Source organism: Pristiophorus japonicus, chromosome 3, assembly GCF_044704955.1.
Source record: "Pristiophorus japonicus isolate sPriJap1 chromosome 3, sPriJap1.hap1, whole genome shotgun sequence".
Lineage (NCBI taxonomy): Eukaryota > Metazoa > Chordata > Chondrichthyes > Pristiophoridae > Pristiophorus > Pristiophorus japonicus.
In genome coordinates this window covers 23,617,865-23,642,861 of record NC_091979.1, presented here as the reverse complement: position 1 = coordinate 23,642,861, position 24,997 = coordinate 23,617,865, and the positions used below count along the sequence as shown (strand labels likewise).

General features: G+C 49.7%; 1 protein-coding gene and 1 long non-coding RNA gene across 4 annotated transcripts in view; one reads left to right on the top strand and one right to left on the bottom strand.

The window, feature by feature from the left end:
* Positions 1–24,997, top strand: part of sema5ba (sema domain, seven thrombospondin repeats (type 1 and type 1-like), transmembrane domain (TM) and short cytoplasmic domain, (semaphorin) 5Ba) — a 483,409-nt gene that overhangs the window by 234,215 nt on the left and 224,197 nt on the right. For both annotated transcript variants that reach the window (XM_070875254.1, XM_070875253.1), the window contains exon 5: positions 5,272–5,317. In XM_070875254.1, the coding sequence (XP_070731355.1) occupies positions 5,272–5,317 (46 nt within the window). The remainder of the gene's footprint in view (positions 1–5,271; positions 5,318–24,997) is intronic.
* Positions 5,014–24,997, bottom strand: part of LOC139259684 (uncharacterized) — a 63,178-nt gene continuing 43,194 nt past the window's right edge. For both annotated transcript variants that reach the window (XR_011592630.1, XR_011592631.1), the window contains one exon: positions 5,014–5,212. This is a non-coding gene — a long non-coding RNA (uncharacterized lncRNA). The remainder of the gene's footprint in view (positions 5,213–24,997) is intronic.

Here is a 24,997-nt window from a genome sequence, read left to right as displayed (position 1 = left end):
AATGAGTTCATAGCTGAACATGCAACTTCAGTACCCCATTCCTGCTTTCTCGCCATACCCCTTGATCCCCCTAGTAGTAAGGACTTCATCTAACTCCTTGACCACACTGTGACCGCTTGGAATTGAAGAGAAATGTTCGTCGGGACATTCCTTGTTTGTGAGCAATCGGTGAAAAACAGAGAGCTACTGCAATGGGGCCTGTCCTTTCTCACCCTCTCTTGGTGACCAAATACATGCAGCAGACTCGACATCGCCGAAGGACCGCTGCACTGCATTGTGTGCCCAATGTAAGACGTGACAAATGTTACACCCGCCGCAAGTACAGGGAGAAGCATTCTCACCTCAACTTGCCCGACACCACCTGCCTTCCACAAAGAGGTTATCACTGAGGTATGCTAGCTGATAAGGGCAGATCTGCAGCCTGCCAGCACCATCAGTACTGCACTATCCATTGAGGTCAAAGTCACCGTGGCTCTGTCGTTCTACGCCTCGGGTTCTTTTCAGGCCACAGCCGGCGACATTTGCGGTCTGTCTCAGCATGCCACACATCGCTGCATTAGACAGGTCACTGAAGCCCTGTACGTGTGCAGGAGGGACTTGATCAGCTTCCCTATGACCAGGGAGGCACAGAGTGAGAGGGCTCTAGGATTGTCCAGAATTGCAAACTTCCCCAAGGTGCAGGGAGCAATAGACTGCACGCACATCGCGATGCGGGCACCTTTTCAGGATGCTGAGGTCTTCAGGAACCGCAAAGGATTCCACTCCCTGAATGTCCAGCTGGTTGTCGACCACCAGCAAATTATACTGGCAGTGAATGCTCAATTTCCAGGCAGTATCCATGATGCTCACATCCTGCGTGAGTGCACTGTATCTGACTTGTTTAATAATGAGTCACAAGGTCGATGCTGGATGCTTGGGAGCAAAGCATATGGCCTCACCACCTGGCTGATGAGCCCCCTGCGTGACACCCACACCGAGGCCGAGAGGTGACATAACGAGAGCCACAGAGCAACTCGCAATATTTTGGAGAAAACTATTGGAGTGCTGAAGCAGCGCTTTAGATGCCTGGACCACTTAGGAGGCGAGCTCCAATGCCACCCTGAGCAGGTAGTTCAATTCGTGGTGGTGTGCTCCATGCTACACAAATTGGCTTTTGGAGGGGATAAGAATTGCCTGATGAGTCTGACACCTCACCAGAGAGAGAAAGAGGAGGACGAGGAGGCAGACGCTGACAATCAGGCTGACGCTGAAGCCATGCCCCCGCCCCCCTGTAGATCGCATGAAGGGGCCCATGGTGGCCTGATAGCTGCAAGACTCTGATGTCAGGAGCTCATCAATGATCGCTTTGCCTGAAAGAACGTTGGTGGTATTTACAAAGCTGACACATTGCTGGGTGTGCAGGTCATACATCAATAGTGGGCATCACCTCGGTCACAGTTAAAGTTTAAGTTGATTGAAGTTAAGTGTGATTATACCCTCTGATGCTGAGGAATCACCAGCGTGTAATGGTGCAGCTATCTGAGCCAATGTGCTACAAGGTTTTGTTAAATAAAAAACATTTAAACTGAACATTTGTCTGAAATCATAAGTGTTTCTGTACAAACCAACCCTTCCACCCCCCTGCTTCTCATCTCCACCTCTACACCTTCCCCTTACCCTTCTGACTGCAAGCCGCCTGGCCGAGGAGTTCCTCAGGCGATGCTTCATTGGGGGGATGGGGATGATAGCCGAAACGCTGCTTGGACGGAAACAGGAGAGGACGGTCCGAGGTGGGAGCATGCTCCGAGCCAAAGCAAGATGTTGCTGCTGGCTCTCGTGCAGTTGGCAATGGGGGTGTGTCACCTTGGGGTGCAGTGTGGCGCTCTGGGACCACTGGGAGCCCTCTGCCACCAGTGTTCCTGGCTACCAGCTCCAGGGCCTCCTCCATCCCTTCCATGTTAAATCTTGTTTGTTGGACAAAAACTCGGTGCCAACTATGTTCTTGGTGCTTAGTAAGCTTTTTGCTGCTGGTGAATCTCTGTTGTTACTCCCACAACAGCCAGACAAGCACACACCACAGCCACACACAGTGCCTCTGAGCTCCCTCTCTCTGTCTCCTCTTCTGCGCATGTCATGATGACCCTTGACCTCCTGAATCGCATTGCCATGCCGTTACTAAGGACGGCCACACTCTACGGCAGAAGGTCAGAAAAATTTAATGCTACCACCCATTTGCTATCGCTCGCAATAACGCCTATTTTCAAAAATGTAAACTAGGTGTTTTGAGAATGGGCGAGAAGCCGGCGATCTGAAAACCCTTTTTTAACGCCCACGCTGTAAATAACGCCCATTTTTGGGCGATAAGCACAAAAGTGGAGGTTCTAGCCCTATGTAAGTTAGAGATATAACAGTTTGGGAGCTAGTACAGAGCCCTTGAAAGGGGGGTGGGGGTGGATGGGAGCAGGGGGAGGAGAGAACAAAAAGTCTATTATAGGGTGGAGGGCAGGAGTGATTCAATGCCAGAAAGAAGACTGATGCAAGGCAAAAGAGGGTGATAATGTGACAAAAGAACCTCTTTAAGCCTATCACCATTTTGATTCATCTTATTTTCTCTATTAATCTTTTCTAAACTTCAGATGTCCTGAACTTCAGTCCTTGATCCTTCCTATACCTGGGTTTCAAGTTTGAACAAAAACTCTCGCTTACCTCAGGAGCAAGGATACTTCTGCCAATTGTTTAAGATATGCAGCGCATCCAGCTGTAGGCGTTTCCCCGGCACCTTCCAAGCAGCATGCCGCTTCAAGGTACAGCGCGTGCTGGAGAGAGACGGCTGTGAAGAGGGTGACTGGATTGGACATCACAAAGGTCCAGGTCGCTGATTGGAGCGTGGGCAGGTACAGCAGGAGCAGCAAGGTCGGGGCGAAGGAGCGGCGAGTGATCGTGGAGAGATGTGATCGGGGCCCAGGAGAGGCGTGAGTTTGGGGCCCAGAAGAGGCGAGGGCCCAGGGGCAGCACGGGCCAGCCCACACTGCGATATGTGGTGCGCGCTCGGTCCGTGCAGCAGAGCAGGTCTCCAGTCGTCTTGGTTAACCCTTGCCACTGGACCAAGACCGAGCTCTGTCAAGCCCCGTGTGGTGGCTGATGTGCAACGGCCACGCCATGTTAAAAAAATCCACCCACAGGCATCTTCCACCCTTCAGGATGTAGTTCGGGACCTGGAATATTAGGTCCTTCATTGAAACACCTGTGAACTCATCCTTTTTTGGCGTGGAAGCAAGTCATCCTCGTTATGAGGGACCGCCTATGATGATATGATGACGTGTTTCCCCAGGAATGGTTGGCTCCACTTTGGCGTACCAATTCGCTCAAAGTTACAGTCCCATTGCAATCACCGGAGCCTCTCCAAGGGACTTGGACTATCTCTCAAACGGTAACCTCATTGGAACAGCGTGGAGCTAGGACTTATTGGGCAGGGTTTACATAGAATGAAATAGAAGGACATGTTGATGGGGTTGGATGAAGAGCAGTGGGAGGAGGCTCGTGTGGAGCATAAACATTGGCATTGATCTTTGGGCCGAATGGCCTCTGTTTCTTTGCTGTAAATACTTTGTAGACTGTACAGCACAGAAACCGGCCATTCGGCCCAACAGGTCCGTGCCGTTGTTTATGCTCCACACGAGCCACCTCCCACCCCTCTTCATTTAACCCCATCAACATAACCTACTATTCCTTTCTCCCTCATGTGTTTATCCAGCTTCCCCTTAAATGTATCTCTGCTATTCGTCTCAACCACTCCTTGTGGTCGCGAGTTCCACACTCTGACCACTCTCTGGGTAAAGAAGTTTCTCCTGAGTTCCCTCTTGGATTTATTAGTGACTATCTTGTATTTATGACCCCTAGTTTTAGACTCACCCCACAAATGGAAACATCTCTACTTCTACCCGATCAAACCCTTTCATAAAGACCTCTATCGGGTCACCCCTCAGTCCTCTTCTTTATTTTTAAGCGAATAAAGCCTTGGCCTGTTCACCCTTTCCTTATAACCTCTCAGTTCTGGTATCATCCTTGTAAATCTTTGTTGCACCTTCTCCGGTGTCTCGATATTTTTATACTACGGGGACCAGAACTGTGCACAGTGCCCCAAGTGTGGTCTAACCAAGGTTCTATACAAGCTTCTGTCCCCGTGAGAACTTTGATGGGTTTTAAGAAAGTAGACAGAAGGGGAGGTGTTTGAATGAAAAATACGCTTTCCGCACTCTGTTTCCCCATTGTTAAGAACTCTCTTCAAAATAACGTGACAGGTTTAGCTGTCTGCTGTAACAGGGTAATCTGCCAATTGCATGTAAATCTAGTCATCAGATTGGTTATCCATCAGATGGTGTCTCCAGTTCTCTGATGGTTTTATTTTTCTGCAGCTATGCCGAAAACATGCGATTCCCCAGAGGCTTGTTATCAGCTGGCCTAGTTTAACTGATACAGTTTTAACATGTCTGTCCCCATTTCCTGACAAGTTCGTTTGCTGTTTTGATCTCTCTCTTCTTTGTCTTGATTTCCTTCTTCCCATCGCCCTCATTCCCTTTCTCTCTCTCTCTTTTCTCTTTCCTTCTCTCCCTCTCCCACTTTCTCCCTTGCTCTCTATCTCTAGCTCTTTATCTCTGTTGCCCTCTTTCTAGTTACTCTCTTTTATTTCTCCTTTCTTTTTTCCTTCTTTTTCCTTTCTCTCCTGTATTTTTTCATTATTTCTCCTCTCTTTAATTCTCGGTTCTCTCTTTCTCTCCTTTCTCGTTTTCTCTCTTCTCTTTTTCTCCTCGTTTTCTCTCCTTTCTCTTTTTCTATTCTTTCTCTTTTTTTCTCTCTCTTTACTCTCCTTTCTTTCTCGTGCACTCTCAGTATCTCTCTCTTGCACATTTAAATCTGTCAGCAGTTCCCTTCTTTTCCTCTTGCACTCTTTTGCTTTGCACTCTCTCTCTCTCTTCCTCACACTCTTTTTTGCTTTCTTGCTATTTTCTTCCTTTTACCTTTGTCGCTCACCTCTTCTCTCTCTTGCGTCCTCTCGTTGTGTTGACTAGGATGTCTCTCCTGCTCATTCCATGATAAATTTTCCTACGTGCGATAGGCACCGAGGATGTTGCATTTTAAACCGCCTCTCGCGCACGTTTACATTTTCCCAGGAGTACGACATAGGGTTACCCCATCGTGGTTGTGGGGGTTTCCAGGTTGAGTTCTTAGCAAGCTGTAACCAACAGATAATTTTTGATATTTGAATGTTTATATGTGACTATCCTTTTACAGAAACTACCTCTTTCGTCTCACTCTGGATAACATCTCTCTAATACAGGTAAGCTCTACTGTCCTCCATGGCTACTAAGGGAATCTTAGCTTAACTAGCCCAATAACACAAAGAGCTGCATGCTTGGGTGCATTAGCTGAACAATTCCAGCAGGTTAAAGGGACAAAATGCTTTAAATTTTGGCCTAACCAAAATTGTTGAATTAAATGGAATGTTTATGCTTGGTATTTTCCAAGAAGTCAACTTTATTTTTAATCCACCACTAGTACTGAGCCATGTTGATGAAGAAGGGGCCAAGTTTGAGCTCGGTTACGTTTGCTGCTCGGAAAGCAAAAGTTTTAACCGTCTCCATTTCTACAGCTTCTCCCAAACTCTCCATTCCTCTAACTCTGCCCTCTTGCACGTCCTTTCCTCCGCCATTGGCGGCTGTAATGTACGCACCTGTGAGAATGCTCACAGATTTGTAGAGCTGTTGCGAGAAGTGGGCACCGGAGGGACTGGAGTGCATCATCACCTCCCGGCAAACACATTTTAATTCAAACTAACTTTCCTTTAAAGTTTTATTTGGAAATTTGTGGGTTCTAGTGCCCTTACCAAAATGGGTCACTTGTTTAAAAGTTGTGCTCAAAACAGTAGAGCTGTTGCATTGTGAGTGGCTCAGCCAGTCATGTGATGTTCACAAGACTCAATAAAACCCCAGTCAGTTTGACTTTGTCCCTCCCCCCGTGAAGGACCTTGGCATATTTTTCTACACTAACATAGAAACATAGAAACATAGAAAATAGGTGCAGGAGTAGGCCATTCAGCCCTTCGAGCCTGCACCGCCATTCAATGAGTTCATGGCTGAACATGCAACTTCAGTACCCCATTCCTGCTTTCCCGCCATATCCCTTGATCCCCCGAGTAGTAAGGACTACATCTAACTCCTTTTTGAATATAGTGAATTGGCCTCAACAACTTTCTGTGGTAGAGAATTCCACAGGTTCACCACTCTCTGGGTGAAGAAGTTTCTCCTCATCTCGGTCCTAAATGGCTTACCCCTTACCCTGAGACTGTGACCCCTGGTTCTGGACTTCCCCAACATTGGGAACATTCTTCCTCCATCTAACCTGTCGAAACCAGTCAGAATTTTAAACGTTTCTATGAGATCCTCTCTCATTCTTCTGAACTCCAGTGAATACAGGCCCAGTTGATCCAGCCTTTCTTGATATGTTAGTCCCGCCATCCCGGGAATCAGTCTGGTGAACCTTCGCTGCACTCCCTCAATAGCAAGAATGTCCTTCCTCAAGTTAGGAGACCAAAACTGTACACAATACTCCAGGTGTGGCCTCACCAAGGTCCTGTACAACTGTAGTAACACCTCCCTGCCCCTGTACTCAAATCCCCTCGCTATGAAGGCCAACATGCCATTTGCTTTCTTCACCGCCTGCTGTAACTGCATGCCAACCTTCAATGACTGATGTACCATGACACCCAGGTCTCGTTGCACCTTCCCTTTTCCTAATCTGTCACCATTCAGATAATAGTCTGTCTCTCTGTTTTTACCACCAAAGTGGATAACCTCACATTTATCCACATTATACTTCATCTACCATGCATTTGCCCACTCACCTAACCTATCCAAGTCACTCTGCAGCCTCATAACATCCTCCTCGCAGCTCACACTGCCACCCAACTTAGTGTCATCTGCAAATTTGGAGATACTACATTTAATCCCCTCGTCTAAATCATTAATGTACAGTGTAAACAGCTGGGGCCCCAGCATAGAACCTTGCGGTACCCCACTAGTCACTGCCTGCCATTCTGAAAAGTACCCATTTACTCCTACTCTTTGCTTCCTGTCTGCCAACCAATTCTCAATCCATGTCAGCACACTACCCCCAATCCCATGTGCTTTAACTTTGCACATTAATCTCTTGTGTGGGACCTTGTCGAAAGCCTTCTGAAAGTCCAAATATACCACATCAACTGGTTCTCCCTTGACCACTCTACTGGAAACATCCTCAAAAAATTCCAGAAGATTTGTCAAGCATGATTTCCCTTTCACAAATCCATGTTGATTTGGACCTATCATGTCACCTCTTTCCAAATGCACTGCTATGACATCCTTAATAATTGATTCCATCATTTTACCCACTACTGAGGTCAGGCTGACTGGTCTATAATTCCGTTTTCTCTCTCCCTCCTTTTTTAAAAAGTGGGGTTACATTGGCTACCCTCCACTCGATAGGAACTGATCCAGAACTGATCGAACGGTGATATATAAATGCAGGTTATTATTGCACAGTTGGCCTCAGTTTTTTGGGAGTCAAGTGGTTGGGTGGGGGTGGGGGGGCAGTGGAAAGAAGTCAACCAGAACTTCCTCTCCTAGCAGCTTTCCAGTGACCCCAACTGGAGAGAAAGAAAGATTTGCATTTATATAGCGCCTTTCATAGAAACATAGAAAAATAGGTGCAGCAGTAGGCCATTCGGCGCTTCGAGTCTACACCGCCATTCAATAAAATCATGGCTGATCATTCCCTCAGTACCCCTTTCCTGCTTTCTCTCCATACCCCTTGATCCCCTTAGCCGTAAGGGCCATATCTAACTCCTTCTTGAATATATCCAATGAACTGGCATCAACAACTCTCTGCAGAAGGGAATTCCACAGGTTAACAACTCTCTGAGTGAAGAAGCTTCTCCTCATCTCAGTCCTAAAAGGCCTCCCCCTTATCCTAAGACTATGTCCCCTGGTTCTGGACTTCCCCAACATCGGGAACATTCTTCCCGCAACTAACTTGTCCAGTCCCGTCAGAATCTTTTATGTTTCTATGAGATCCCCTCTCATCCTTCTTAACTCCAGTGAATAAAGGCCCAGTTGATCCAGTCTCTCCTCATATGACAGCCTAGCCATCCCTGGAATCAGTCTGGTGAACCTTTGCTGCACTCCCTCAATAGCAAGAATGTCCTTCCTCAGACTAGGAGACTAAAACTGAACACAGTATTCTAGGTGAGGCCTCACTAAGGCCCTGTACAACTGCAGCAAGACCTCCCTGCTTCAATATTCAAATCCCTTAGCTATGAAGGTCAACATGCCATTTGTCTTCTTCACCGCTTGCTGTACCTGTGGGCCAACTTTCAGTGACTGATGAACCATGACACCCAGGTCTCGTTGCACCTCCCCTTTTCCTAATTAGCTGCCATTCAGATAATATTCAGCCTTCGTGTTTTTGCCCCCAAACTGGGTAACCTCACATTTATCCACATTATATTGCATCTGCCATGCATTTGCCCACTCACCTAACCTGTCCAAGTCACCCTGCAGCCTCTTAGCATCCTCCTTACAGCTCACACCGCCACCCAGTTTAGTGTCATCTGCAAACTTGGAGAAATTACACTCTATCCCTTCATCCAAATCGTTAATGTATATTGTAAAGAGCTGGGGTCCCAGCACTGAGCCCTGCGACACTCCACTAGTCACTGCCTGCCATTCTGAAAAGGACCCGTTTATCCCGACTCTCTGCTTCCTGTCTGCCACCAGTTCCTTATCCGCGTCAGTATATTACCCCCAATACCATGTGCTTTGACTTTGCACAACCATCTCTTGTGCGGTACCTTGTCAAAAGCCATCTGAAAGTCCAAATACAGCACATCCACTGGTTCTCCCTTGTCCACTCTGCTAGTTACATCCTCAAAAAATTCCAGTAGATTTGTCAAGCATGATTTGCCTTTCATAAGTCCGTGCTGACTTGATCCGATCCTGTCACCGCTTTTCAAATACGCTGCTATTTCATCCTTCATGATCGATTCCAACATTTTCCCCACTACTGATGTCAAGCTAACCGGTCAATAATTACCCATTTTCTCTCTCCTTCCTTTTTTAAAATGTGGTGTTACATTAGCTACCCTCCAGTCCATGGGAACTGATCCAGAGTCGATAGACTGTTGGAAAATGATCACCAATACAGCCATTATTTCTAGGGCCACTTCCTTGAGCACTCTGGGGTGCAGACTATCAGGCCCCGGGGATTTATCGGCCTTCAATCCCATCAATTTCCCTAACACAATTTCCTGCCAAATAAGGATATCCTTCAGTTCCTCCTTCTCACTGGACCCACTGTCCCCTAGTACCTTCGGAAGGTTATTTGTGTCTTTCTTCGTGAAGACAGAACCAAAGTATTGGTTCAATTGGTCTGCCATTTCTTTGTTCCCCATTATAATTTCACCTGAATCCGACTGCAAGGGACCTACATTTGTCTTTACTAATCTTTTTCTCTTCACATATTTATGGAAGCTTTTGCAGTCAGTTTTTATATTCCCTGCAAGCTTTCTCGCGTACTCTATTTTCCCCCTCTTAATTAAACCCTTAGTCCTCCTCTATTGAATTCTAAATTTCTCCCAGTCCTCAGGTTTGTTGCTTTTTCTAGCCAATTTATATGCCTCTTCCTTGGCTTTAACACTAACCTTAATTTCCCTTGTTAGCCACGATTGCGCCACCTTCCCCGTTTTATTTTTACTCCAGACAGGGATGTATACTTGCTGAAGTTCATCCATGTGATCTTTAAATGTTTGCCATTGCTTATCCACCGTCAACCCTTTAAGTATCCTTTGCCAGTCTATTCTAGCCAATTCACACCTCATACCGTCGAAGTTACCTTTCCTTAAGTTCAGGACCCTAGTTTCCGAATTAACTTTGTCACTCTCCATCTTAATAAGGAATTGTACCATATTATGGTCACTCTTCCCCAAGGGGCCTCGCACAACAAGATTGCTAATTAGTCCCTTCTCATTACACATCACCCAGTCTAGGATGGCCAGCTCCGTGGTTGGTTCCTTGACATATTGGTCTAGAAAACCATCCCTAATATACTCCAGGAAATCCTCCTCCACCGCATTGCTACCAGTTTGGTTAGCCCAATCAATGTGTAGATTAAAGTCGTCCATGATTACTGCTGTACCTTTATTGCACACATCCCTTATTTCTTGCTTGATGCTGTCCCCAACCTCACTACTACTATTTGGTGGTCTATACACAACACCCACTAGCGTTTTCAGCCCTTTGGTATTCCGCAGCTCCACCCATACTGATTCCACATCATCTAGGCTAATGTCCTTCCTTACAATTGCATTGATTTCATCTTTAACCAGCAATGCCACCCCGCCTCCTTTTCCTTTCTGTCTATCCCTCCTAAACGCTGAATACCCCTGGATGTTGAGTTCCCAGCCTTGGTCCCCCTGGAGCCATGTCTCCGTGATGCCAATCACATTGTATCCATTAACTGCTGTCTGCGCAGTTAATTCATCCACCTTATTCCGAATACACCTTGCATTGAGGCACAGAGCCTTCAGGCTTGTTTTTTTAACACACTTTGCCCCTTTAGAATTTTCACGACCACTCGACATCTCAAAGCTCTATCCAGCCAATGAAGTGCTTTCGGAGCGTTGTCACTGTTGCAATGAGAGTGCACATACATGAAGAGATTGGGTGCAGTTCTTAGTCTTCCCCTCAAAATCTACTCTCCAGACACGCACATAAATAATAGAACGGAAGGAAGGAAGGAAGAAAAATGAAAGGAAGGAAGGAAGGAAACATCTTGTCTATGTCTACTCTATCGAACACTTTCATGATCTTAGAGATCTCTAGGTCATCACTCAGCTTTCTCATTTCTAGACAAACAAGCCGCAGCCTGCTCAACCTTTCCTGATACTCATAACCTCTCAGTTCTGGCATCATCCTTGTAAATCTTTCCTGCACCAGTGCTCTTCTCCAGTGCTTCTTAGTAAGGGAATGGTAAAGTGTGGTTAGTCAGAGCTTACTTCGTGAGGAACGTGGTACAGGGCAACGTTAATCAGAGTTTAATTATTTCATGAGGGGACGGTACAGGGTGAAGTTAGTCGGAGTTTAATTGCTCCCTCAGGAAGCGCATCAGAATCAAGAATGGAATGCCTGGGGTCTGTCTTTTTTTCGGTGTGATTGCTGAAGGCCCTACTGGAACCATTGCCCCCTGGCCCTACTGGAACCATCGCCCCCTGGTCCCACTGGAACCATCGCCCCCTGGCCCCACTGGAACCATCGCCCCCTGGTCCCACTGGAACCATCGCCCCCTGGCCCTACTGGAACCATCGCCCCCTGGCCCCACTGGAACCATTGCGCCCTGGCCCTACTGGAACCATCGCCCCCTGGCCCCACTGGAACCATCGCCCCCTGGTCCCACTGGAACCATCGCCCCCTGGTCCCACTGGAACCATCGCCCCCTGGTCCCACTGGAACCATCGCCCCCTGGTCCCACTGGAACCATCGCCCCCTGGTCCCACTGGAACCATCGCCCCCTGGTCCCACTGGAACCATCGCCCCCTGGTCCCACTGGAACCATCGCCCCCTGGTCCCACTGGAACCATCGCCCCCTGGTCCCACTGGAACCATCACCCCCTGGCCCTACTGGAACCATCGCCCCCTGGTCCCACTGGAACCATCGCCCCCTGGTCCCACTGGAACCATCGCCCCCTGGTCCCACTGGAACCATCGCCCCCTGGTCCCACTGGAACCATCGCCCCCTGGTCCCACTGGAACCATCGCCCCCTGGTCCCACTGGAACCATCGCCCCCTGGTCCCACTGGAACCATCGCCCCCTGGCCCTACTGGAACCATCGCCCCCTGGCCCCACTGGAACCATTGCGCCCTGGCCCTACTGGAACCATCGCCCCCTGGCCCCACTGGAACCATTGCCCCCTGGCCCTACTGGAACCATTGCCCCCTGGCCCCACTGGAACCATTGCCCCCTGGCCCCACTGGAACCATTGCCCCCTGGCCCTACTGGAACCATCGCCCCCTGGCCCTACTGGAACCATCGCCCCCTGGTCCCACTGGAACCATCGCCCCCTGGTCCCACTGGAACCATCGCCCCCTGGCCCCACTGGAACCATCGCCCCCTGGCCCCACTGGAACCATCGCCCCCTGGCCCCACTGGAACCATCGCCCCCTGGCCCCACTGGAACCATTGCCCCCTGGCCCCACTGGGAGCATCACCCCCTGGCCCCACTGGAACCATCATCCTCTGGTCCCACTGGAACCATCGTCCCCTGGCCTCACTGGAACCATTGCCCCCTGGCCCCACTGGGAGCATCACCCCCTGGCCCCACTGGAACCATCATCCCCTGGCCTCACTCAACCGTTTCCTTTGCCCTGGCAACAGTTTGCCACTGGATGTCCTTTCACGATCGGGAAAATGGCCCCACGCTTCCTGACATCCGTCCTTAATGTTCCCTTCGGAGCCCTGAATATTCCACTTCAGTTTACACGGAAGTGTTATTTCCCTTCTCTATCCCATCGTTTCTATATCCCCTTGTGAGGCAAATCTAAAAGCAATCCACGTCCTTGAGAAACTTATTTGTCCGTCTTTGAAACTTTCCACACTCGTTCTTGTAAGGTTTGTAGAGCTGTTGAGTTGGGAGTGGCTTAGCCAGTCACGTGATGTTCACAAGACTCAAAAAAACCCCGGCTAGTTGGGTTCGGGGGAGCCACAATGAGGCAGGTGGTTGTGAGCCTGGTGGATGAACTGGTAATGTGTAGCGTAATTGTTAAACCCTTTGCTAATAAACCAACTAGTTCTTAATAGCAATGTGACGCTATGAATGCTTCAGCAAAGAACCCATGAGGCAAATACATTACAGTTCCAATTTCCACAATTATAAATCCCGTATCGATTACAAATTGTGTTCTCAGTCTGCAGGAAAAAAAATGCTCTTCCAAAGTGTTCTAGCCATTGACTAATGGGAAGAGGGGAATAAAGCAATATTTTCTGCTGAGAAACCTGTTTTATTCCCTTTGTGCTCCAAACCACAAGGACTGACCACCTCTCACAGCGTTGACCCCGAACTGTTTTCATTGAAGTGGTTTTGTTGCAAAATGTAACCAGTATTTCATGCATTAATGGAAATGGACCCAACTCAATTGCAGATACAATGACTAAAATAAGCTTTTTTGTGCCTCTTCTGCATGATGGACATTTATTTTAGAATATTCTTTGCATGCACGTGATTGTCTAAAGGTGTCTGCTGTCTCGCACTGTCACTAGTCTTTCTCTGTTTATATCTGTATCTCGCTCTGTCTCTGTGTCTCTTCCTGTCTCTGTGTGTATCTCTTTCTCTGTGTCAGTTTCTCTTTTTTCCCCTCTCTCTCTCTCTCAATGTCAGCTGTGGGTCAGTGAGTAGCACTCGCTCGCCTCTGAGTCAGAAGGTGTTGTGGGTTTAAATCCCACTCCAGGGATTTGAGCATAAAAAAATCTAGACTGACAGCACTGCACTGTCGGAGGTGCCATCTTTCGGATGAGACGTTAAACCGAGGCCCCGTCAGCTCTCAGCTGGACATAAAAGATTCCACGGGACTATTTCGAAGAAGAGCTGGGGGAGTTATCCCCGGAGCCCTGGCCAATATTTATCCCTCAATCAACACAACAAAAAATAGATTACCTGGTCATTATCACATTGCTGTTTGTAGAAGCTTTCTGTGCGCAAATTGGCTGCCGCGTTTCCCATATTACAACAGTGACTGCACTCAAAGTACTTAATTGGCTGCAAAGCGCTTTGAGACATCCGGTGGTCGTGAAAGGTGCAATATAAATGCAAGCCGTTTTCTTCCCATCTGTCTCTCTCTGCCTCTTTTCTCTCTACCTCTCTCTTTTCGTCTTTAAACACTCAGCCGTGACTCAGTGGGTAGTACTCATAAGAACATAGTAGTTTGAAGGCCATGGGTTCAAGTCCCACTTCAGGGACTTGAGCGCAAAAATCTAAGCTGACACTCCCAGTGCAGTGCTGAGGGAGCGCTGCACTGTCGGAGGTGCCGTCTTTTGGATGAGACGTTAAATCGACGCCCCGACTGCCCTCTCGGGTGTACGTAAACGATCCCATGGCACTATTTCAAAGAAGAGCAGGGAAGTTATCCCCGGTGGCCTGACCAATATTTATCTCTCAACCAACATCACTAAAAAGAAACAGATTATCTGGTCAGCGTCACATTGCTATTTGTGGGAGCTTGCTGTGCGCAAATTGGCTGCTGCGTTTCCTACATTACAAAAGTGACTACACTTGGAAAAAATACTTAATTGGCAGTAAAACGTTCTGGGGTGCCCTGAGGCCCTGATAGGCGCTATATAAATGCAAGTCTTTTTTTGGCGGGGGGGGTGGGGGAGATATTTTTCTCCCCTTCCTGAAGGTGGTCATTCTTGCTGATCTACAGTTCCACAGTTGCGTTTGTTTGTCCTTCATTATCTTGGTCAAAAGGGCAACCTTATGAATAGACTTGGACAGCAAGCATTGGCGGGATATCTTACTGTGGGGACCACCACACCTGGGCTCTATCCTGACCCTCAAGCGTATCCCAGCAGGGATCACGGAATGATGATCAACAGTGAGATCCCTAGTGTATTTTACAATTTTGGAATGGGGGAAGGGGGGTTCCCTTCCCTTCCCTTCCCTTCCCTTCCCTTCCCAGGCCCAGAGATACCTGAGTCTGATTGTAGCTGCCTTTTCAAATTCCAAGGGAATAAGGGGTTATGGGGAGCGGGCAGGGAACTGGACCTGAGTCCATGATCGGATCAGCCATGATCGTATTAAATGGCAGAGCAGGCTCGAGGGGCTGTATGACCTACTCCTGCTCCTATTTCTTATGTTATGTTCTTTCAGGAAAGATGTGATTGCACTGGAAAGAGTGCAGAGGAGATTTGCAAGAATGTTGCCTGGACTGGAGAATTTTGGCTAAGAGGAAAGATTGGAGATGCTGGGTCTGTTTTCTTTGGAACAGAGGAGGCTGAGGGGTGACCTGATTGAGGTGTATAAAATTATGGATAGAGTGGATAGGACGGACCTATTTCCCTTGACAGAGGGGTCAACAACCAGGGGGCATAGATTCAAAGTAATTAGGGGGTGGTTCAGAGAGATATGAGGGGAAATTTCTTCACCCAGAGCGGGGTGGGGTCTGGAGCTCACTGTCTGAAAGGGTGGTAGGGGCAGAAACCCTCATCGCATTTAAAAAGTACCTGGATGTGCACTTGAAGTGTTGTAACCTACAGGGCTACGGACCTAGAGCTGGAAAGTGGGATTAGGCTGGATAGCTCTCTGTCAGCCAGCGCGGACAGGATGGGCCGAAATGGTCTCCTTCCGTGCTATAAATTTCTATGATTCTATGATTCTTAACTCAGTACAGACTTGAGGGATGGACTTGGGGTCTTTCCAGTCTCCACTGCTGTAGGCAGTAGACTCAGGAACAATCGGAACACGAGTCGACCATTCAGACCCTCGAGCCTGCTCCGCCATTCAATGAGAGTCATGGCTGATCTGTACCTCAACTCCATTTTACTCGCCTCAGCTCTATATTCTTTGATACCCTTACTCAACAAAAATCTATCATCTCAGAAACCTTTTGGGAGAGAGAACCCCAGATTTTCTCTGCTCTTTGTATGAAAAAGTGCCTCCTGATTTCACTCCTAAATGGCCTAGCTCTAATTTTTATATTATGCCTCACTTGTTCCTGATTCTCCCAGCACAGTGTCAGCTGTGGCTCAGTGGGTAGCACGTTTGCTTCTGACTTAGAAGGTTGTGGGTTCATAATCCCACTCCAGCGACTTGAGCACTAAACAATCTAGGCTGACACCCCAGTGCAGTGCTGAGGGAGTGCCGCGCTGTCTGAGGTGCCGTCTTTTGGATGAGATATTAAACTGAGGCCCCGCCTGCTCTCTCAGGTGGACGTAAAAGATCCCATGCACAATTTCGAAGAAGAGCAGGGGAGTTATCCCCGGTGTCCTGGAAAATATTTACCTCTCAATCAACATAACAAAAAAACAGATTATCTGCTCATTATCACATTGCGGTTTGTGGGAGCTTGCTTGTGCACAAATTGGCTGCTGCGTTTCCTACGTTACAACAATGACGACACTCTAAAAAGTGCTTCATTGGCTGTAAAGCACCTCGAGACACCAGTGGTTGTGAAAGGCGCTATATAAATGCAAGTCTTTCTTTCAGAGTAGATAGTTTCTCTGTATCTACCAACTTGGCGGAGGGGGTGAGGCAGGGTCGGGAGAGAGACCAGACATAAAACGCTATCCTTTTTTAGAATCCCTGCACCAGTATCTGCAACATAACTGAGAGTATTAAATAACCGAGTGCTAAATAGCTGCCTGTAACGTACAAGGCAGTAATTCAATCGAGCGTTTCTGGTGACTCTATCAAAGCACCCGGGCTTTGATCTCCCTATTCACGAGATTCACTCGAATCTCAGGATTCAATTACTGCCTTCAACCAGCTACAAGACATCTATTATTCTTTATGGAGTTTGTATTCACTGTTTCTCTCCGTTCTTCGTCAGCGAGCGGTTGAGAGCCAACTTTATTTGGGCAAAAGAGCAATAAACTGATTAGGTCGTGGGGGTTGAGAGCCAAGCACATGCTGCGGAATTTTATTCCACCCCCTCCCCTCCACCCCAGCCACCTTACCCCCCCCACCCCAACTTCCTCCCATCCCGAATTGCTTAGGCATCAGTGTGGCTCAGTTGATAGCGTGGTTGCCTCGGAGTCAGAAGGTTGTAGGTCGAAACCCCAATCTCCTTGAGGCTGACACTCCGGTGTAGCACGGGGAGATGGCTGGATTTTCAGAGGTGCCATCCTTCAGATGAGGCGTTGAGATCCTGTCTGGTCCTTCAGTTGATTTTGGGTGGATGTTAAAGAAGATCAGCGTTCCTCCTGGTCTCCCCGAAAACAATTCATTTGAGACACTTGGTCCCATTTCTGTTTGACCGCTTGGTCAAAGCGCTGGAACTCCCTCCCTAACAGCACTGTGGGAGCACCTTCACCACACGGACTGCAGTGGCCTTTCCTGATTCAGACTGTAGCTTCTCTCATTTCTCCAAAATACAAGATTGAATTAAGAATTAATCGAGTTTATATTTATAAAGGTTTCACATAGATTCACGTGGGAAGGGTTTGGGTGGGAAGGGTTTGGGTGGGAAGAGGTTGGGTTTGGGTGGGAAGGGTTTGGGTGGGAAGAGGTTGGGTTTGCGTGGGAAGAGGTTGGGTGAGAAGGGTTGGGTGGGAAGTGGTTTGGGTGGGAAGGGTTTGGGTGGAAAGGGTTTGGGTGGGAAGAGGTTTGGGTGGGAAGGGTTTGGGTGGGAAGAGGTTTGGGTGGGAAGGGTTTGGGTGGGAAGGGTTTGGGTGAGAAGGGTTTGGGTGGGAAGGGTTTGGGTGAGAAGGGTTTGGGTGGGAAGGGTTTGGGTGGGAAGTGGTTGGGTTTGGGTGGGAAGAGGTTGGGTGGGAAGGGTTTGGGTGGGGAGGGTTTGGGTGGGAAGGGTTTGGGTGGGAAGGGTTTGTGTGGGAAGAGTTTGAGTGGGGAGGGTTTGGGTGGAAGGGGTTTGGGTGGGAAGGGGTTGGGTGGGAAGGGGTTGGGTGGGAAGGGGTTGGGTGAGAAGGGTTTGGATGGGAAGGGTTTGGGTGGGAAGGGTTTGGGGTTTGGGTGGGAAGAGGTTGGGTGGGAAGGGTTTGGGTGGGAAGGGTTTGGGTGGGGAGGGTTTGAGTGGAAGGGTTTGGGTGGAAGGGTTTGGATGAGAAGCGTTTGGGTGGGAAGGGGTTGGGTGGGAAGGGTTTGGGTGGGAAGGGGTTGGGTGGGAAGGAGTTTGTTGGGAAGGGGTTCGGGTGGGAAGGGGTTTATTTGGGTGGGAAAGGTTTGGGTGGGAAGGGTTTGGGTGGGAAGGGGTTGGGTGGGAAGGGGTTGGGTGGGAAAGGGTTTGAGTGGGAAGGGTTTGGGTGGGAAAGGTTTGGGTGGGAAGGGTTTGGATGGGGAGGGTTTGGGTGGGAAGGGTTTGGGTGGGAAGAAAATCCAAAACTCAGCGACTAGTCCTGCTCCCAAACACCCACCCAATGACCTCTACGAGAAGTGGACATCAATGACCGACGGGATCTGGCTCAGCCAGGATAACCTCTCAATTCCCACATTACAACAGTGACTACACTTCAAAAGTGCTTCATGGCTGTAAAATGCTTGGCGATGTCCGGTGGTTGTGAAAGACCTTTATAAATGCAAGTTCTTTCTTCCCTTCCCTCCCATTTCCATGTTTAAGATGCCCACAGGTCCGTAGCTGGGCTGGTAAAGGCGATTTAACCCACCAAGGGGGATCTGCGAACCTTTACAAAACAAACCCCTTAGAACCAAGAAAGAACACCAGCAACCAAAGATCAGTATTATTTCATTGTGCATTAGCTATGAACAGAGAAATTCCAACTGCATTGTGTACATCACTGGGGCTGAGCGGTTTCACAGGTCTGCAATGCCATATTATCTGGTCATTATCACATTGCTGTCTGTGGGAGCTTGCTGTGCGCTAATTGGGTGCTGGGTTTCCTACATTACAACAGTTACTACACTTTAAAAGTACTTCATTGGCTGTAAAATGCTTTGGGACGCCATAGAGTCATGAGAGGCGCTATATTAATGCAACTCTTTCTTCCTTTCCCATGGACCAACAGCCTGAATACCTCGCAGTAAGTGTGGCCACTTGGGTGAGCATCAGAGGTGACTGCCGCCTGCAGAACGTTACCCCACCCAGCACCTTCAGCAGAGAAATGTGAGAACAGAAATTGAGGAGTGCAAGGATAGACCAGAGAGAGCCTGATCAATGGCTGTGTTCTGTTAGCCATACATTTCCGAGGTCAGCGTCAGCTCAAAGTAAAACTAAGCTGAAGGTCAGATCCCTCCATAAACTCACTCCTCCCTAGCTCTGTAATCTCCTCCAGCCTCCTAAATCTCTGCGTTCCTCCAATTCTGGCCTCTAGCGCATCCCGATTGGCACCCATACCTTCAACTATCTCTGCCTTAAGTTCTGGAATTTCTCCCCTAAACCTCTCTCACCTCTCTCACTTCCTTTAAAATGCTCCTTAAAATCTACCTCTTTGACCAAGCATTTGGTCACCTCTCCTAATGTCTCCTTAGTGTCAGCTGTGGCTCAGTGGGCAGCACACTCTGAGTCAGAAGGTTGTGAGTTCAAGTTCCACTCCAGGGACTTGAGCACCAAAAAATCTTGGCTGACACTCCAGTGCAGTGCTGAGGGACTGCTGCACTGTCGGAGAGGCAGGACTGAGGGAGCGCTGCACTATTGGAGGGCCAGGACTGAGGGAGTGCTGCACTGTCGGAGGGGCAGGACTGAGGGAGCGCTGCACTATTGGAGGGCCAGGACTGAGGGAGTGCTGCACTGTCGGAGGGACAGGACTGAGGGAGCGCTGCACTATTGGAGGGCCAGGACTGAGGGAGTGCTGCACTGTCGGAGGGGCAGGACTGAGGGAGCGCTGCACTATTGGAGGGCCAGGACTGAGGGAGTGCTGCACTATTGGAGGGCCAGGACTGAGGGAGTGCTGCACTGTCGGAGGGGCAGGACTGAGGGAGTGCTGCACTATTGGAGGCCCTGGACTGAGGGAGTGCTGCACTGTCGGAGGGGCAGGACTGAGGGAGCGCTGCACTATTGGAGGGGCAGGACTGAGGGAGTGCTGCACTGTCGGAGGGGGCAGTACTGAGGGAGCACTGCACTATTGGAGGAGCAGGACTGAGGGAGTGCTGCACTGTCGGAGGGGGCAGTACTGAGGGAGCACTGCATTGTCGGAGGAGCAGGACTGAGGGAGCGCCGCATTGTCGGAGGGGCAGTACTGAGGGAGCGCTGCATTTTCGGAGGGGCAGGACTGAGGGGGCGCCTCACTGTCGGAGGGGCAGGACTGGGGGAGCACTGCACTGTTGGAGGTGCAGTCTTTTGGATGAGACGTTAAACCGAGGCCCCATCTGTTACCACGGTCTCCTGGGCCAATATTTATCCCTCAATCAACATAACAAAAAATCTGATTATCTGGTCATTATCACATTGCTGTTTGTGGGAGTTTGCTTGTGCGCAAATTGGCTGCCGCGTTTCCCACATTACAACAGTGACTACACTCCAAAAGTGGCTGTAAAGCGCTTTGAGACGTCCGGTGGTCATGAAAGGTGCTATATAAATGCAAGTCTGTTTTTTCTTATATGGCTCGGTGTCAGTTTGTTTGTTTGATAATGCTTCTGTGAAGCAACTTGGGCCATTTTATTGTATTGAAGGCACTGTGTAAATTGTTGTTGCTGGAAGGAGTGAGGGGATGGGGCGGGGTGGGATGGCGGGGGGGAGGGCGGTGGATTAGGTTTCACCTTCTCACGCAAAGGCTGTGCCTGAGTCTGAGTGCTGGCCCCGCCAGACGTGGGAGAGAGTCTGGCCGAGCCAACTGCAGGTTGGTTCGTGGCCAGGTGTTGGGAGGCGAGGGGTGAGCTGAGGCCTAGGCAGGTCCCGACAGGACTAGCGATGAAATGCGCCACTTCCCAGCGATCGGCTTCCAGCATGTTCCTCGCTCAAGAGGCCGGGGCCAGGAGATCTGAGGGGGTGGGTGGGTGGGTGGTGTGGTTTAAAGAAATCCATCATTCAGATCTCAAAGCAGGCCACTCACGGTTGACACTGTTACCAAAACAAAAGCGGGTGCAGTGGGGGAGGGAACACAACACAATAAAAGCCACTTAGCGTGACCGATGTTGGGTGAGACGCTTATTTCAAAAGAAGGACGCAGCCCTCTCCTCTCTCTCCCCTCCCCCAAGGCTTGCAGCCCTTCCAGTCAAACTCTGCGGAATCTCGGGGCAGCAAACAATTCGAAGTTTGTGCACAGACCTGGCGGTACATTGGTCTCCCCACCCCACCTGTCTACCCTCACCCACCCCCTCCCCCCAATTACTACCACCCCCAACCCCAATCACCAACCCCCCAACCTCCCCCAACCTACAACCCCCCCCTCACCTCACAATCATCAACCTCCAACGCCCCCCCCCACAATCACCAACCTCCAACCCCCACCCCCAATCACCAACCCCCCAACCTCCCCCAACCTACAACTCCCCCTCACCTCACAATCATCAACCTCCAACGCCCCCCCCACAATCACCAACCTCCAACCCCCACCCCCAATCACCAACCCCCCAACCTCCCCCAACCTACAACTCCCCCTCACCTCACAATCACCAACCTCCAACTCCCCCCATAATTACCACCTCCCTCACCCCCTCCCCAATCACCAACCCCCCAACCTCCCCCAACCTACAACCCCCCCCTCACAATCACCAACCTCCAACCCCCCACCCCCAATCACCAACACCCAACCACCCCACCAAATACCACCGCCCCCTCCCCAATCACCAACCCCCCAACCTACAACCTCCCCCCTCACAATCACCAACCTCCAACCCCCCCCACAATCACCAACCCCCCCCCCCCCAATTACCACCACCCTCACCCCCTCCCCAATCACCAACCCCCCAACCTCCCCCAACCTACAACCTCCCCCCTCACAATCACCAACCTCCAACCACCCCCACAATCACCAACCCCCCCCCAATTACCACCAGCCTCACCCCCTCCCCAATCACCAACCCCCCACCCCCAATCACCAACACCCAACCACCCCCCCAAATACCACCACCCCCTCCCCCAATCACCAACCCCCTAACCACACACCCTCACAATCACCAACCCCCCAACCACCCCCCCAAATACCACCGCCCCCTCCCCCAATCACCAACCCCCTAACCACACACCCCCACAATCAGCAACCCCCCAACCACCCCCCCCAAATACCACCGCCCCTACCGCCAATCACCAATCTCCCAACTTCCGCCCCCCCCATCACCAACCCCCAACCTCCACCCCCCCACAATCACCAACGCCCCCCCCAATTACCACCACCCTCACCCCCTCCCCAATCATTAACCCCCCAACCTCCACCCCCCCCACAATCACCAACGCCTCAACCTCCCCCCAATTACCACCGCCTCCCAATCACGAACCCCCCCCCAACCACTGACCCCCACCATCGACCCCACTCTCCCCCCAATTACCAACCCTCCGACCACCATCGCCCCCCTGCATGTCGTCGTGGAGCAGGTGGAGGATGGTGATAAACATTTGGGGTCATTCGAAACGGAGGAGGCCCCTCACCCCCTCACCCTGTCCCTGGGGCTCAGACACCAGCCTATGTAAACTAAAGGTGATCCAAAACTCGACTGCCCCGTGTCCTAATTGCTCGCTCACCGAATCCCGCTCACCCATCACCCCTGTGCTCCCCGACCTACATTGGCTCCCGGTTAAGCAACACCTCGATATTAAAATTCTCCTCCTTGTTTACAAACCCCTCGGCCCTCCCCAGCTCTGTAATCTCCTCCAGCCATACAACCAGCGTTCCCGTTAGTTTTTTGGGGCGTATGTGGTCCATTCAAAATGCCGTGCGTGCTGCAGTTTTTACTAGTGACAAGTCGGCGAGCCAGTTGCACAGGAGGGCCAGAGGGCAGTCGCACACCATAAAAGGAACATTGTCTACAACTTTACGAGATATCTGCGCTTCTCTAATTCTGGCCTCTTGAGCATCCCCCATTTTAATCGCTCCACCATTGGTGGCCGTGTCTTCTGTTGCCTAGGCCCCAACCTCTGGAATTCCCTCCCTAAACCTCTCCCGCCTCTCTACCTCTCTCTCTTTTAAGATGCTCCTTAAAACCTACCTCTTTGACCAAGCTTTTGGTCATCTGTCCTCCGATCTCCTTACGTTGCTCGGTGTCAAATTTTGTTTGATAAAGCTCCTGTGAAACGCCTTGGGACGTTTTACTACATTAAAGGTGCTATATAAATACAAGTTGTTGTTGTAACTATCACAGTATGCAACTGCCCGGTATCCGATGGACCTGTGTAAATGATATTAATTGGCGTCGCTCTCGTGGGAATCAGGAGCAGCCCAGCCCCTTCTGATTAATCCCCTGGCCCACTGCTACGGTGACTCTGAACTAAATTTGGTGCTAAAAGAAATAACTTACATTTATATGGCGCCTTTCATAGAAACACAGAAACATAGAAACATAGAAAATAGGTGCAGGAGCAGACCATTCAGCCCTTCTAGCCTGCACCGCCATTCAATGAGTTCATGGCTGAACATGAAACTTCAGTACCCACTTCCTGCTTTCTCGCCATACCCCTTGATCCCCTGAGTAGTAAGGACTTCATCTAACTCCCTTTTGAATATATTTAGTGAATTGGCCTCAACTACTTTCTGTGGTAGAGAATTCCACAGGTTCACCACTCTCTGGGTGAAGAAGTTTCTCCTCATCTCGGTCCTAAATGGCTTACCCCTTATCCTCAGACTGTGACCTCAGGAGGTCCCAAAGAGCTTCACTGCCAATCAAGTACTTTTTTGTAGTGTAGTCACTGTTGTAACCATGGAATTACAGAATGATACAGCACAGAATGAGGCCGGCCCAATGTGCCTGTGCCAGCTCTTTGTTGGATGTCCAATCGATCCCACTCCCTCCCGATCGTTTCCCCGATGGAAAAGCAGCAGCCAATTTGTGCACAGCAAGCTCCCACAAACAGCAATGTAAGAACATAAGAACATAAGAATTAGGAACAGGAGTAGGCCATCTAGCCCCTCGAGCCTGCTCCGCCATTCAACAAGATCATGGCCGTGGACTCAGCTCCACTTACCCGCCCGCTCCCCGTAACCCTTAATTCCCTTATTGGTTAAAAATCTATCTATCTGTGACTTGAATACATTCAATGAGCTAGCCTCAACTGCTTCCTTGGGCAGAGAATTCCACAGATTCACAATCCTCTGGGAGAAGAAATTCCTTCTCAACTCGGTTTTAAATTGGCTCCCCCGTATTTTGAGGCTGTGCCCCCTGGTTCTAGTCTCCCCGACCAGTGGAAACAACCTCTCTGCCTCTATCTTGTCTATCCCTTTCATTATTTTAAATGTTTCTATAAGATCACCCCTCATCCTTCTGAACTCCAACGAGAAAAGACCCAGTCTACTAAATCTATCATCATAAGGTAACCCCCTCATCTCCGGAATAAGCCTAGTGAATCGTCTCTGTACCCCCTCCAAAGTCAGTATATCCTTCCTTAAGTAAGGTGACCAAAACTGCACGCAGTACTCCAGGTGCGGCCTCACCAATACCCTATAATAACCAGATAATCTGTTTTAGTGATGCTGGTTGGCGGATAAATATTGGCCCAGGACACCGGAGATAACTCCCCTGCTCTTCTTCGAAATAGTGCCATGGGATCTTTTATGTCACACCCGAGAGAGCAGTTTAACGTCTCATCCAAAAGACGGCACCTCCGACAGTGTAGCACTCCCTCAGCACTGCACTGGGAGTGCCAGCCTAGATTTTTCTCCTCAAGTCTATGGAGTGGGACTTGAACCAACAATCTTCTGACTCAGTGGCGAGTGGAAACCACCTGCTGAGAACTGTTCGATGGTGTGGCAGGTAAATGTACTGCCTGCTGCAGGATTGAGCCAGGCCCTCTACTGAGATAATGTCGCTAATATTTTCCCTCAGGACCCATGTACCAGGAGCTGAAGAACCAAGAAGGTCTGCTTGACCGCGATGCTCCCCAAGGCCCAATCATCATCCTCATCATAGAAACATAGAAAATAGGTGCAGGAGTAGGCCATTCGGCCCTTCGAGTCTGCACCACCATTCAATAAGATCATGGCTGATCATTCCCTCAGTACCCCTTTCCTGCTTTCTCTCCATACCCCTTGATCCCCTTAGCCTTAAGGGCCATATCTACCTCCCTCTTGAATATATCCAATGAACTGGCATCAACAACTCTCTGCGGCAAGGAATTCCACAGGTCAACAACTCTCTGAGTGAAGAAGTTTCTCCTCATCT